General features: G+C 39.7%; 1 protein-coding gene across 1 annotated transcript in view; it reads left to right on the top strand.

The window, feature by feature from the left end:
• pth2ra (parathyroid hormone 2 receptor a) overlaps nt 1-5,260 on the top strand; it is a 50,209-nt gene extending 44,949 nt beyond the window's left edge. Inside the window, exons 10-12 of the mRNA XM_030080893.1 lie at nt 4-142; nt 3,917-3,958; nt 4,862-5,260. Coding sequence (XP_029936753.1) covers nt 4-142; nt 3,917-3,958; nt 4,862-5,260 — 580 coding nt within the window. The remainder of the gene's footprint in view (nt 1-3; nt 143-3,916; nt 3,959-4,861) is intronic.
• Nucleotides 5,261-16,602: the final 11,342 nt, after the last annotated feature.

Raw genomic sequence — 16,602 nt, 5'->3', positions numbered from 1 at the left:
CAGGAAACTGGCCAAGTCGACCCTGGTGCTGGTTCTGGTGTTTGGCATCCACTACATCATCTTTGTGGGGATGCCACATACGTTCAAGGGACCGAGCTGGGAGATGCGCATGTACTGTGAGCTGTTTTTCAACTCTTTCCAGGTACTTTGAAAGTTGGTACTTATAATACGTGATGCACACCTAATATAACTTATTAGGCACAGTTGCTGGTACATGAAGTAAAACGCATCAAACAGAATTCACTCATGTTGTTAGATGCCTGGGAGGAGCACTTCAATAACAGCCGGGCTCTGCATGTGTTTGCCGGTTCGTTCATTAGTGTGTGTAATGTGTAACCTTTTTTTGGATGAACAGAGCTTTGGGGTAATTACAGTCCATTACGTGCTCTTTAGTAAGGATCTTGCATTAGGGAACATACATACACAAAAAGTCACATTAATTTGAGCCAACTCCAGGCTGGTGGCCAGAACTTTCACATCCCAAGAAGCAGCTTGGTGATTTTCCAGGTGCCGCAGTTCAGTGAACGCTTGGATTGAACGTGTTGTTCTGTCAGCAGCACTTTGCCACTGCAGCACAAGTGGAACAAATGGAAATTTTAAGTGTCAGAGCATGAGAAAACCCTTGCCTACTTGCTCTTTGTATTGAATCAGCCACCTCAGTCAAAATTTGTCAAAAAAGCTGAATCCATAGATCAAAATCTTGAATATGAAGTGACATGAGGAGATATTTTCTGTACACACACTACAGATCATATCTGATGAAAGGCTAAAATATTCGCCTTAGCAAATTACAGCCAGATAAGTCTCATCTCCTGGAATAGTACAAACTGTTCTGAAAGGTTTCCCTGCTTACATCTCCAGAAAATTACTCCTCTGTCAGTGTCAAGACTGCTTTTTATTATTCCTCGAGCAGCTCCATTTATGATGTCTCCTATTCAGCATCATTACTGTTGCCTGTGATTAAGTCTGGAACAATTTCACACTGGGTATAGATAAGGACACAGGTTTTTCCGCCTCCTAGGGAACGTCTAGGTGGATGGAGTTAATCATATTAAAACACAGAGGTAAATTCATTCATTATAAAAAAGTCTACTTAAGACATTAGCCTAAATACTACAATACTTGCATTTTGACTTGTATTACTGGATTATTGAGTAACAAAACTATATCATATCTGAAAGCTTAAATAAATTTGTCGTGTCAAACAGTTAGGTTCCAGGTCAGAGGAAGGCTGTGACTTTTTAACCCCCAATGTGATCAGCGTATCACATCTCACTGGGATGTCAGACCAGCAACAGGCAAATCTCATTTCACACCACATACTGAAACACAAGCTTCTCATGGTTGTTCGCACCCTGTCAGTCAGCCCCTTAGATTATACCCCACATCTTGATCCCAGAGAAGTCTTGTGTTATTTTTGGCTTAGTGCCCTATTTGTGATGTTTGAAATTCCACAATATCCATAAATTTTAAGAATTTTGATTTTAGGAATAATGTGTTGGTGTGGTCCAGAGATCCGACTTTGTGAGCGATTCTTATTGCTCTATTTTGTAGAATGACCAGTGAATACTGTGAACTTGTACAGTGGTTGCCCCGGACCTCTGCACAGTAATGTAAATGTTGTAGTATGAGTGAACAGGAATGTGGAGCGATGCTTAGCTTGATGTAATACTGAAATGCCTCTTGAAAGTTTAATTTGTACATGTTTTATGTGAGATTCCCAGTTTGCTTTATCATCTATTGTGATACCAAGAAATTTGATTTCATGAATCTGTGTTTGCCCCATCTGCACCTGTGCACCAGCCTCTGACCAAATAACATTAATTGAGTTTTCAAATTTAATGATAGTTTGTTCCTATCCAACCATACTTTTAACTTGTACATTTCTAAATTGATCTCCTCTAGCAACTAATCTAAGTTATCCCCAGAACAGAACATATTTGTATCATCAGCAAACAAAATCAGCTTCAACACCTTAGATGTTAAAGTTAGAAAAAAACATTTTTTCATATTGTATGACAATGTCAGAAATATTCTATATCTGCTGGTTACAACACTTTATCGAAGCTACATCAAACCCAGGATACCACTGTTATTATTTATGTTAATATTTAGATGTCTTGCACATCATTTAAAAACACATTTTGCTGTATTTCAGCAGGATGTTTGGTATCTTTGGAAACCTTGGGATCTCCACTAGATTAAAATGTGTTTGAAGAAAGTTTGGCGGTGCGTTTGTAATGATGAAGCCACCAATGGGATCGGCAAAGTGGAAGAGATGACATTATCAGGAAGAGCGATTATTGTTCGGGAAATTGTTGGACTTGTTTTGTTGTTCAGAGGCGGAGAATACTTCAGCCCATCAACTGTGCTGATAATGTCACATTTTCTGTGTCCACAACAGCCCTGGCTGCCTCACAGGGAGCAGACATCTCATCATATAGGCTATCTGATAACATACAAAATCCTTTAGAGGATTTCATGAAATAGGATTGGGAGGTGGCGGTGGTGGTTGTGTATTTATGTGTATGTGTGTGTATATGTGTGTGTGCCTTATGATTGTTTATAGTGGTAGCCATAGTAGATGAACCTGCTTTCCTCTCAAAAACAGCATGTCCGATTGCTCTCACGGGGCCAAATTCGTTGTGTAGACAATATGCCTGTGCATGTCGGTGTGGTTATGTGTGCATATAATAATCCAGTTAGGGTATATAACCACACAAATATACAGTATAAGCAACTGGTGTTTGCTAGTTGGATGCTTCTTGTATCAATAGAATATGCATTTGATTCTACAACCAGTATATATACTTGTGCACTTGTCCACATTTATGTATTTATAGGTTCGGAAGCACAACACATTATGTTTATCTGTTTTGATAAAATGCTTCTTTAGGATTTTATCAACGATGCCTCAATCAATTGTCACCAGAGAATGTCCTGTCTGATCACTGATGTATTTTAAGATCTGTGTCTGTTTACTAAATATCAAACCATTTCCATCTCTCAGAGAAACGTTGTAAAAGAGTGGCATTTACGCTAATCAGGGGATAAAAAAATAAAATAAAATAAAAATCAATACAAACACAAATCAGTCAAGTATAACAGACTAGGCAACGAGGATGAAAAATTTATGAAAGTCAAAAGGTAATGAAATACATTAATAAAAAAAATCGTATTCTTACATAAATGAGCAACAAAACAAGTACAATCTAACTCTATACAGAATTGATTTACTCCACCTTTTTCCTCACTTTTTTTAATTTGAGCTTTAATCAATTTATTTTGACTGAACTCAAGGCAAAGCTGTTCTGTTAAATCATTGTCTTCTCATTAAAATTTTTGGTTTGTTTCATCTTTCAGACAAACATCAAATACCATAAACCAACTTTACAGCTATTCCAATATGAGAATAGATTAGTCTGGCCTTAAAGGGGGGGACTGAATTAGTCAGATTGTTACTGTTGTTCTCCTGCTTGGTTAATGCAGTCTTTCTTTTGAACAAGTTTGGGTAAAGAGCTCTTATGGTTTTGCACAGACAGAGTTGAATTAGTTAAACTGGGACAGCGGTCTGATTTTCACTGCCTTGTTCCCTCTCACATGTAAGGACACATGCTGTGCCATCTTCCCATCACCTTCAACATCTTCCAGTTGCAATATCATATTGGAAAAGAGAGTGAAGCAGGCCAAAATGAAAATGCCTACTTTTTTTGGTCAAGATAAGCACAGCAACATATGAGAATGGGAGCACATGAATGCCACAAAGACGCTTCTGATATTAAATATTGATTTTTGAAGTGTACTACTACGAGGAGTGACATTTTGTAGTTTATATATATCATAAATAATATATTATATATTATTTATATATATATATATATTATATATTACTTTTGTGTTGATCTCCTCCTTTCAGGGTTTCTTTGTGTCCATCATCTATTGCTACTGCAACGGAGAGGTGAGTGGAGACCTTTCCTAATGGAACTGAACAGATATTGTCAAGGTCTGGTAGGTTACTATAAAAATGTCAATGTCTATTATAGTTACAAAACTGTAAACACATTCCTTAAAAAACAAGCAATGTATTGAATGATATACTGTGTGTGATCATTTTCAATTACTTTTGAATTACTTTGTCATATTTGGGAACAGCTCAAAAGACAACTCAAACAAACAAACTTTAGAGAATTATGTTTTTGCTGATGGTTATATGTTGATTCTGCAAATATCTCTTGCACTATTAGCTGTACTGTAGTTTAAAAGGATCACTCTGCAGATTTTCAACCTTACCTCTATCTATCCAAATAAGGGATATAATGTGAAAAAAGCCTGCAGTTGTTGTCGATATGCTGAGTGTCTTTGGGTGCAGCTGCAAAATCTGTCTTACTTTTGGCACCAGCTCTGTCATTTGACATGCACAGCGACATAGATGGGGTCAAGGAAAAACTACAGGCAAGTGCAGCTTAGGTAGCCAGTGAGCATGCTCTAGATGCTGCTCAAAAACACCTCCATGTTTTCTTTGCTTGTATTGCAAGCTAGATACATTTCCAACAGTGACAATGGTATCTCAAAGTATGAGCGCAGAGGATTTTATGGACAAGGATACATTTTACAGTGTTTTGGCTGACTCGGATATTCAGCCGTATTTATTGGAGTGACAGTATAGAGCCGAAGAAATGCAGTGGAAAAAAGCTGAGGCTTTGGCTACATTGGACTGCATTCACACAGAATCCAGCAATGTGGCACCATCCAACTTATGTTGTCCTTATTTTTTTTTCCTTTTAATTATGCTTCCTTGAAGAATGATCTCAAAGAACTTCATAATATCCCTTGATGTTAGTTGCCCTCCCTCTTCCCACAGGTCCAGACAGAGATCAAGAAAACATGGACACGCTGGAACCTGGCCTTCGACTGGGAGGACCGAGTGATCTGCGGCCGCTGCCGTTACGGCTCCGTTCTCACTGGCCTCAACAACAGCACCAGCAGCCAGTCCCACCTGGCTGGGGGTGGGCCCTCCACCCGCTCCACCACGTTAGTGTCCAGCCGCATTTACCGAAGCACAGCGCCCACCTTGGTCAGCATGCACGCCGCCCTCCCAGGTTACGTCATCAGTAACTCTGACCCAGACAGCCTCCACCCGTCCATACCAGAGGAACCAGAGGACAGTGGACCCAAGCAGGTGGACGAGATCTCCCTGAAGGAAACGCTGCCCGTTCTCAACAGCAGTGCCACAGCGGAGGATGAGGAGGAAACACTGTAGACTGTAGAAGAGGCTTAATAGAGGTTGTAGTTTAGCAGCAGTCATGGACAAGATGCTACTTTTTCCACTGATTGGATCAGATTGGTTCATTAAAAAAACCCTGAAATTGCTTCAGGCCATACTTCCATCTGCGTGTGTGAACTGTTGATCTACTTTCTGTGGGACACACACTTCACTGCTGAGGTTGGTTATGGTTTATCTTCTTGCTGTTTTACTTGTAATGGATTTAATGGGACTGTTACAGTGCCCGCTACAATGACACTTGCAGCCTAGACAAGTTGTAACTAGTTCCACTGCGTTTAACGGAACATGTGAAGTGTGATTTTTTTTGCTCTCCTTGGAGTTACCACCTGTTGCACCGTGGATTGTTTATCAAACTTGAATGATATCTCCCTGATCAGCTAACTCTGTTCTCTCCAGCCGTACCACACTTCTGGATGTGAAGATGAGCCACAGTAGGAGAGAAGGCAGTAAAACAAAACAATGAAGCTAATACATCTATAAGGTGGTTGATATTTTTTTCTAAAAATGACTGTGATGGTGCTTCCCCACAGCACCATCTGAGGTGAAGAGATGATGGGGGGCAAGTGGCTTGATGAGCACATTCACTCAATGCCTAAAATACAGAAGAAATTATTTATATACATATGCTTTATCCAGTTTATCTATAGCCCCATAGCCACTGTTTACAACAGAGATCGGGACCCTTGTGCCACAGAGGACCAAGCCTGCAAGTTTTCATTCCAAACAAAATTGACAGCAGGTGATTTCCCTGATTAGCTCACACAGCAGGAGCTCATCAGGGAAATCATCTAATGCAGTTTTTGGCTGGAATGAGCTGCAGACTCTTGGCCCTCCATACCATGTGGTTCCCAGTTCCTGATTTACAGCCTCCAACGGCTTTAAAGGCCCACTGTTTACAGAAAACAATGCAAGGTTTGAGAACCAATGATTCCATTCGTCTGGGTCCCAGGGTGAGAATTAATGTCTCAAATTTGGGTCACAGACTGAAATTGGCATACTGCAGTGTAAAATAAGTGAAAGTTGTGCAGAACTGTAACTGTACAAGTTTGTTGTGGATAAATATTACCTCCAGCAAATGTCTACATTAACCTGACAGATTTCTATGAAATCTGTGGAAATTGCTATTTTCATAAGAAAAGAAATGCGAGTGAATACACACACACACACACACACACACACACACACACACACACACACACCACCAAGAAATGAATGTTCTTTCTTGTACAGAGCAGTGAAGTGGAAGTCTCTGTTTTGCCTTGTTTTGTATGCAGCAGATTGGCATCTCTGCAATTTGGTGTTTAGTTGAGATTTTTGTTAAAGTTGAACAAAAATCATTGTGGGTCTTGATCTTTTAGTTACTTTTATATCAATTTCATAACAACTTTCTTACTTCACATTTATGTTTTTGTTGCCAGAGCTTGATCTCCTGACTGAAGAAGCATTTTGCCAAAAGTAATTTGTAATCTGTAAGTTTCATAGAGCAAAACATAGCAGAGCTTGTCAGGTTGAAGGTTGCACAGACACAGATTTTTTTGGGCATTTCATTCATTTTTACTTTCAAATAGGGATTTTAAATTATATACTGAATGGCAGAAATTCTCGCTTACAGCCTGCAAAATTATGCCAGACTCTACACTATCAGGGTTGCTTACAAAATGTATGACTAAAATCTATAATCTCTCAAGACAGACATGTGGCTCCCACAATTTCCAAATGCTTCAGCCCACCCATTTGTATTTTTGCGTTCCTGAGGTTGAAGTCTTTTCCCCACATCTGTGTCTGACGTGATCCACATCGGCCTTTCAGTCACATCATTCCACCCAGAAACCACGTTTTGTAGCTTGGCTAACACTAGGTAGCTGCAGAGAGCTGGGGATACATCATTTATGTCTAACATTGTCTTGTTTGACTTTTGTCAGCGTTATGTCCATTCAGTCATAGTTTGTGAAGTTATTAATTAGTTAGCCATGTACAAACATGGTTTTGGACCTCATGCAAGAACCACTTGTACAAACCTGTTTGTTCTTAAATGGCATGCACCATAATTTTAAGAGAAGTCACCGCATATACAATTATTCTCATAAACAGAACTGTCTCTGAAGTAAGAAGAAATCTGAAGGCTGCTCTGGACCTGTCCTTTGATCATGTCTCCAGTCACCCTATTCCCTTATCCTAAAAAAAAGTGTGATTTTCAGTACAGGATTGGCAGTAAAGAAATTCTGACAGACAGTATTCATTAATAAAAAAAAAATGTTCGCACAAATCAATTAAACTAATTAGTATGGGCAGACCTTTTCCCCTACAGAGCCCCCAAGTTTAATATTTTTTAAAACTAATTAGTACCTTAATTATCTTTTTTTTTAATTAATCAATTAATTATTTTTTTTTAATTAGGCACTGAGGTTGTGACAGCAGCTCTGCAGTGGTTCTGTGATGCCGGGGTGTGAACTGTGGTAGGATAGAAATGTGCAATAATTATATGGCGCTGGGCTGTAACTCATACGGTTGGAGAAATACACTGGGATGAAACTGTGAATTATGCTTTTATTGATCACATTGCTGAGATATTATTGCGATGAAGTATATATTTTCCCAACCTAAATAATTTCAATTCCTTATCAATGCCACAAACTGATAATTATTTGACTGATACACTCAGAAGTGAGTTTGTCGATGTAAAGGTCCATGGAGCAGGCAGGTGTGATATGCCTAACATGGCTAGCTTCTCTTGGATGTCATTTCTGTGAATAAAACTTCCGGCTTGATGCCTGCCTCCTGTGGCATTTCTAGGGCGTGATCTATGCTAATTTGCCTGTTCTATGAACATGCACTCATTTACAAGAAAGTAGGATTCATCATATTATGAGCATCATGCAGGAATGTTTCTAAAGTTATGAGTTAATGCTGAATCCAAAATGGCAGGATTCAACCTCATGAAAAAAATAAGACAAAGTTAAGATTAAAAAATAAAAAAATGAAAGCGTTCTTCCATGAGGCCCACTGTGTCATGGGAGCTTCTGGTTTCCTCTCATACCTTACTTTATGTATTTATTTTTCTCACATTTTGTCAAAGGACTGTAGTACAGACCCTGGAGCGTTTGAATATTGTGGAAGAGAGAGGCTGGCTTGAGAAGCAGTGAAACCCACAGCTGCTGAAGCACATAAGCATGTTTTATGCTGCGTTCACATCGGCAGAAGTGGAAGAACTGGATCACAATTTAAAGTGTTCTCATGTTTAAGTCACTGGGATGCTAAAATCAAAAATATTTGCATCTATGGATTTGCACAGCAGGGTGTATTTCTTGCTTTTTGGCAACATTTGTAGATTCCCCAGTGTGTTCAACACGTCTGCTGAGAGACTGGTGAGCACTTTGTGATGCCAATGTGAGAAACCCTGGAGGCCCCAAAAACATGTCCACATATCCTGGTGACTGATGTGAATGCTTTCTCTAAGTTGGAAGTGTTTATTTACTGTAAGTCTGATATGACATGAACAAGCCACTAGAACCAGGACTTCTGCCATTGCTGACAATCAGATATTGATACCATGCCTCAGTGCTAAAGTGTATAAAGGGCTACATGTGGCGGCTGCTCAAATGTTCATGTCTGCTTTGTGTGTGTTTCGATGCAGTGTCAGTGTGTGCAGCAGATACAGTGACTGTCACAGAAATGGAGAGTATATTGTGGGACAGCCTAAGTGTGCCTCTCTTTGTTGAACAGAGGAAAACAACGACCATGAAAATGACTCCTCTTGTGAGATTTTGCTGTGTTTGTCTGTATTTCTTTGTGATGTGTGTTGGTGTCTCTCTTTTGTCCTTGTGTGTTGATAAAAGATGAATGTCTTTAACAACTTACTGTTGAGTGACTTTTTGACATCCCAGTCGTCATTAATGGGACTGTGCTAGAAAAGCAATTATCGGTGGAAATGTTCACAGTGAATTGCTGTTATCTTGCACAGTATGCCACTTTTCCACAGTGAAAGCAAATTCAAAGTGTTTTTTTCCCAGCCCACACTGAATGACTGTTTATTGATGTACGGTAAGGGTCTGCAGAAGCAGTGGCTCACCATGGCTATGTTAAATAGATAGAATTTTAATTATTTAATTTATCAAGATGACATTAACAGATAAAATCACTCTGATCATTTATTCTAATGTATTGCATTCATTCAGTGAGAATAATTGTCTTACCATTCTGTATGCAAATGAGTAGCTGATCCCTGTAAGCTAGTGCCAGTCAACATCCACAGGTTACACCATGCCCTTTTTGAACCAACGGGTAAATGATTCATTTAAAATAAAATCAACTAATTCAGAAAAAAAAAAAAAAAAAAAAAATCCCACATGACCCCTTCAGAATCAGCTCATTTTTTCTACAATAGCATTTGCATATTCAGTGAAGCCATGCAAAATTTTACATTCATACTATGGATATTTTCTGAGTTATAGGACCTCAAACTACATTCGGGTAGGTCCAAATTTGGCTCTTTTTAGTAACGCTGTTTTTTCTAATATTTCTGAGCCCTCATAACTTCATTCCTAATAGACATAGTCACATGGAACTTGCAGGGCTGACACACACTTGCACACTTGAGCTCTGTTCAAAACTGCAGCCAAGTCAATTATACATAAATCCCAAGTGTCACAATCGTAAGCCAAAATCTGTTTTTTCTTCAACACAATTTTTTTCTTTAACTAACTGTCCTGGGAAAGTTTCAACAGCAAAACTGTGCCAGTTTAATGTCTGTGACACAGTGTAATAGAACAAACATTGGTATCCTGGATGTGCAATCTGTTTTCTGATAATTCAGACAAAACTTGAAACTTGGGACAGGTGATTGGTTAAAACAAGTTATGACATATCAAAGGTTGCATTTTTAACTACATTTTGAGACCAGGCTCATGTTCCAGCCATGATTCCTTCTGTGTCAACATTATTTTTCAAAATAGGCATATTTTACTCTCACAAAATGTAAAATTGGAGATTCTATTAACTTTTGAAAGAAATTATAAACATGATAACGCTCAGTGAGTGAACACTATATACATTGTGCCTGGTATGTTAAGTGTTGACTCTTTGAAAATCTGCTCTCAGACTGACTTCAAGGTCAGCTATGTGTCAGCATCACAAGCTCAGGATGACCAGCTGGGATACCCTGGGCACACTGCTGCTGACATCAGCAGAAGTTGAGAGGAAAAACTTGCAAGCTACACAGGTACATGCGGTGTACATGTTCAATATATGTAATATAATAATTAGATAAGAATAATAATCAATACATACATACATACATACATACATACATACAGCATGTACCTGTGTACCAGATTTTGGCTTAGGACTGTGCCACCAGGATGGATGTAGAATTGACTTCGTTGCAGTTTTGAAAAGAGCTCAAGTGTGTTTTTCAGCCCTGAAAATTTCATGTGGCTTCATACTTTAAGAAAATGTTCATAGTATGAATGTAAAATTTTGCATGACTTCATTGAATATGCAGATATTGTAGAAGAAAAAAATGCTGGTTCTGAGGGGGTCAGGTGGGAGGCATTTGCTCAATTTCCATGGAATGACCCAAATGTCTGTATAGTTTTACATTATCTATCTGTTCTCATCACTATGACACTGAGGCACAGTCAAGCTCTGCTGCTTCAACCATACTGGTTGAAGTGAATACCATATGAATAGTGAAGTGAATAGGAAAGCTGTATTTTTAAAACATAATCTCTCTGAATGAGATTCTCCTATTGTGTGCCAGTCACCACGTTCCAAGCTCATGCAATTTGAGCAAAGAGTCTTTAGCTGCCAATGTGGAACCTACAATAGATATTTCATAAGTAAAGCGATTTTTTATGGTTTCATATGAAGACAAAAACACTGTCATAAGTAAGGGAGGCAAACTTGCCAATCTTGAAAAGAGAAATATACAGACTGTGAAGTTTGATATGGGAGAAAACAGACAGAACAGCGGGAGGGCAACATGAAAATCTCAAGTCACATCAGGAGGGTTGGCAAGTATGCAAACATCAGACCTAAATCTCATTCAAATGAACAGGAGTTGCATCACCAGAAGCTTTCAGAGGAATGCTTTGTGAAGAAAGAATGGCGGCGTAGCTGGTGCAGAATTGCTAAGGTAATTTGCTTCCTGTTCACTGTTCTCAACCAGCGACTGTGAGGAGTGAAGCGGATTAGTGCCACCTCAGCAATCTTCCCTGCGCTCCATTAAAAGCGTGAAAAATCTCTCTGTCATATCCATACTCTGATGGCACTTAAATCCTTTGGCAAGAGTTGCATTGAATGGATGAGCAATGCTAAGCTACAACAGAACAGAGAAATGCTAAAAGCGCAACAGATGCCATCTGCTGTCTTGCTACAAAAGAGCTTGCCTTTCAAGGAAATGAAAGCAGTGCTGATTGCAGGATGTGTTGGCAAAAGGAAACCACGATTTACCGAAACATTTGCCCAAAGATTTGAGGATATAAACTGTTTACGCATACATCAAATGTGATTGAGAATGATCTGACTGAGCCTACTGCTTAAGTCATTCAGCACTATCAGCTTCACCTGTGGTTTTGCGATAATAATAGAAGTCAGTGAGCTTTCTTGGGGTTTGTTGACCTAAGCAATAATAAAAGAAAGCAGGCTATATAAGAGTAGGTCTTGGATGTATTGCAGAAACACAGTATATCTGTGATGGTACTGGACCTTTAGGGGGTACACACGAAAATCAAATAAAGTGCCATAGGCTATATTCATGCGCTGCTACACACACCCAATAAAAGTAGGTCTTTGAGTCAGTGAAGTTGATCCCACTGTGGACAGTTAATTTAAGTTAATTTAGGGAGTGACATGCTGTGAAAACAATATTTTTCTCTGCCCTCACTATTTCTGTCCAGATCGGACAGCCCACCCAGCAATGGAGATGATACCAGCAGATCTGGCTAATGTTACGCAGCTATGGGCATGGCATTGTATGTAGTAGATTTGTCAAAATGGATGAAATAGAGCATGTATTCACCCACATCATGTTTGTGAAACCAATAACACCTCCACCACTGCAAACTCAGCTACAGTGGTTTGGAGGACTTAAGCTCCACTTCTGTACTCCCTGCTCAGTCCTCCTGAGCAGGCTAAGGGGAGAGTTGTGGAAGAATCAGACAAGTAAGTCAGAAATCGGGGAACATCTTCATAGACCAGTGGCCAGAGGAATGTGAGGATGGAGAGTTCACATCAGTGAACTCTGCATCTACCTAGACCAGTGGTTCCCAACCCAGTCCTCAAGGCCCCCCTGTCCTGCAGGTTTTTGTTTAAGCTCTACTCTTTCACACCTGATCCATTTAGGGGCTGCATGCTCATTGGCTGAAACAGATCTACCTGAAGAGGGCATGCATGAAGGTGCATGGGCCTTAATTGGGTGAGGTGTGCAAGAGTAGAGCTGGAACAAAAACCTGCAGGACAGGGGGGCCTTGAGGACTGGTTTGGGAACCACTGACCTAGACAACAAGTAGGCCTAGTAGTAGTAAAACAAGAGGGCAACTAGCAGGTCAGTAGTAAGGCCTAGAGGAGTGCAATTGAGTGGAGATGTCCACCAGGTGTATCTCCCCTTCTCTGGCACTTAGACTTAGGTGACAGCACTCCTTTTTTGCCTATGGGGATTAGACAAAATATAGAGGCATATTTCTTGTTCTCTGTCACTTGTTTTTTCATAGGTTCTGACGCACCACAAGGTTCCTGATTATGCCTTTATGACTGTGCACAAAAAATATTAAAGTAAGAAGCTCAGTACTGTGCAAGATTAGCTACACGACCAAATGCACAAGCCCCTCCAGACTAACACCTATGGAGATAATAAAGAGAAGGAGAGAAAAATCTTCAAGTTGGAATAATGATTAAAAATTTAATTGCTATCATATAACTCTGCTAAATGTAGTTAGGCTATAGAGGTAACTGAGACGCCTGTGTTAGGCTCTGTGTGTCATGCCCTCTGCCCCATAGTCTTTCTGTGTGTTTGTGTGTGTGCTTGATTGCAGGATTGAGGCCTGGTGTGCAGGGGTTGGGTCTCCAGCCCGCTCAGCTGCCTGCCATCAACTAATCATCTCTGCACTACAAGAGGCTGCCTATTACAACCAGACCTCGCCAGGACTATGTTAGTGATATTGGGAACACAGGGAGATAAGGTGCGGGAGGTACAAAGAGGGGTAATAGTTTATTTATATAACACAGGTTTATTTTATTGAATATAGTTTTTTTTTTTTTTTTAATTCTAATTATAATTAATAGACATGAAGTAATATAAACTAGTATACATTCTACATACTCTGGTTCAGTAGGTGGCGGCATGGACCTTCAAGTTAAGATTGCAATCCGCCAATAAAAACCCAAAGAAGAAGAACATACCTCGCCAGATTGTTGACTCAGTAACCACTGTCAGTCGCTTTCAAACCAGTTCTTTGCTGAACCAGTGTACTGCTGAGCTAAGCTGGCATGTTTCAACATGTCTATTCACACTCTTACAGTTTGACTATCAAGGGACCGCAAAGAGCAACCCATACTACCTGATGGGTGGAAAGCTAGGCAAAGAGCAGTAGCTGTCTGGGAGTGAAATGGTAAAGTCAGTGATGACAAAACCACAAGCAGAGGTTTGGAAAGTCTAAAATTTTCTTCTATGGAGGTAATATCTTGAGGGGTGTGTGACCAACTGCATGAACAGTGAATAACTACCTACCATCTTCGAGAAAAATGAAGATGCTATGTTTGGTTGTGTTACCATGCAGAGGAGGAGCAAGAAGTAAGTATAGAAAGGACAGGTTTTTGCCTGTTGAGGATTTCTTCGGGGAGCCAGAGGACACTTAGGGTGCTCTTGACAGATGAAGCCTCATTGAAGACCCAACAAAAGAGAACTAAGAGGCGACTTTTAGCCTTTGAAAACGTTTTCATGAACATGTGGTCTGGGAGGAATGGAGATTAGTTAGGCAAAGTTTATTTTCCTGTCCCCCCTAGTATCTGCAATTAAAGTAAAGTTGTTCTTAGCTGTTCTCACCCTTGGCTGGGGAATGAGGGTCTTAGTAAGGGGTTTGATGCTTCTCAGAGGAAGAGCAGCAGCTGATAACTGAGGTGACTTTAAAGCGTGCTTCTTATTGTAGGCCTGTAAGGGTGCAATCAGAGAGGCACATGTGAAGACTTCAGGACAGAAAGCAGCTGGCATTTAGTCATGTACCTCTGGACTGGAATTAGAAACTTGTACTGCTTTCTTAGTAGGCACGCTGAAACATCCCACCTTAATGTGTGATTTGCCTGGGGGATGTGTGCTGATCTGCCAGGTGTCATAGAACTGGCTGCATAGTAACTAGCAGAGGTGTAATGATTTACCAATCGCTGCACTGCGCTTAATGCTTGAGATATGGTTGAATCAATTTCAGTTTTTATTGAGCAAAAGTTCGGAGGGAGTAGAGGCTGAATCGATGTGGGCTTCTTTAATTTTAGCACAAAATGATGTGATTTTTTTTCGTCGTGTGGCTCCTTTCGAGCTCATGTGCTTGTCTCTGCTGAGAGTGGCTGACACAGAGCAAATATGCAGCACAATGAAAGTCTATAAATTTTAAGTTTGGATCCAGAAAAGTAATGGAAACAAAGATAAGGATGAAATGAAAACAAGGACTCAGATTTTATTACAGGAGTGGCTGATATGCTAATACAAAAATGTCAGCAGCAGTTAAGTACACATGTATCACAACTAATTTGTGGCCCATTCTATGAATGCATTTGTACCCTCATTTCATTCATAGGATCATTCAGAAGTTCCCACTATTGGGTTTTCAGAGTTAGATCCAGCTGCGTTCCATTTTCTGGAAGCAGAAACAAGCTGTTATTACCTTATTAAAGATTTTACATGGATAAATTTTTTCCCTACAACTGTGACAAATCATCGTTATACACAGAGATTATATCAGTCAAAATGAACTGGAACACAGCATGAGCGGCGCATAAGAAAAGCGATGGAGTTGTTTGCTTCTCTAAATTATACCCAGTGGCTGCTGATTAAAATGATCAAAATGTTCTTCCATGCTCCACTTCAGTAGCTCAGCACAGTCAAAATCAATTGCTGAATTTTATGAAAGTATTATTGTGAGCTGTTTTCATGTTTTGTAAAATAACAAATAAGATTACATGAAGGACTTTATTGATTTATGGCCATGGTTTCTTCTTTGGGAATCAATGTTTGCAAAATATTGAACTACAATATACAACAAACACTATCATAAACTCAGCCTCTGCCAGCGTTTCTTTCTAACCCTTTGTTCCTCAGTGCATCTCTTTCTCTTTATCTGTGTGTGTGTGTGTGTGTGTGTGTGTGTGTGGTGCAACTCTTCAGGTCCAGGTTCCTGTGGCTTTGTCCAAAACCCACACTTGTGGTTGTGAGCTGTGTTCAAACTGTGTTCAACACTAAAAAGTGATTTTTTTTTTTTTTTTTTTTTAAATAAAGCCCTGCTTTTTAGATTAGTTATATGCCATTCAATGCAATTTCAATAAGATCCCAATAATTTGTAACAGGGGCACAAGCATTATTTTGTACCACATTCACAGGTCGCATTGCCTACTTAACTTTAATTACAGTGTATGCCTCAGCTAAAATAAATAATTTGTTAGAACTGGAAGTAAATTAGCTGTAAATCATTTCCTCAACCTGTTAACATTCGCTTTATAAAACCTTTTTAAAACAACTGTAAAGGACGGTTTAAAATCTAATTTCCTGCACCTGATTCCTCACTCCTGATCCTGCCCGACTCTTAACATGCCAGAACAACAACATAACAAGGTGCAGCTATGACAGCTCTGCAGAAGAAGCAGAACAACAGCAAACGACAACAACAACATGGACTCACAAAAATAAAGTAATGAAACATGAAACACACTGCTTGTTTGCCATTTGGGCCGACGAGACAGTGCAGCACAAGCTGGACAACTCATATTGCCACCGGTGAAGACATATGTGAAGACATCTCAAAAAGATGCAGGCCAATGGCTACAGTCTGTCATGGCTGCAATGTCAGAAAAAAAATAACATCTAAAGGATTTTTATAAAGAACGGTAAACTTTTGTTGCTGTTTGGCCTTTCATTTACACGACAACGGCGTTTTAGGCGCTTGAAAATGCAAACTTTTGAAACCGGGTTAGAAGAATCAAGTGTGTAATTGAAATGCCTCTGCACTCTAGTAAGATGTCTATTGTCAGGGTATCCCTTCAGCCAGCTCAAGAGAGGGTATGCAGGGTCTCCCATGAAGCATAATGGGAACCTGTACACCTTCAATTTCCACACA

This window comes from Myripristis murdjan, chromosome 21 (genome assembly GCF_902150065.1).
Source record: "Myripristis murdjan chromosome 21, fMyrMur1.1, whole genome shotgun sequence".
In the NCBI taxonomy this organism is placed as follows: Eukaryota; Metazoa; Chordata; class Actinopteri; order Holocentriformes; family Holocentridae; genus Myripristis; species Myripristis murdjan.
The sequence above is the reverse complement of the archived record's forward strand: the minus strand, read 5'-3'. Positions and strand labels throughout refer to the sequence as shown.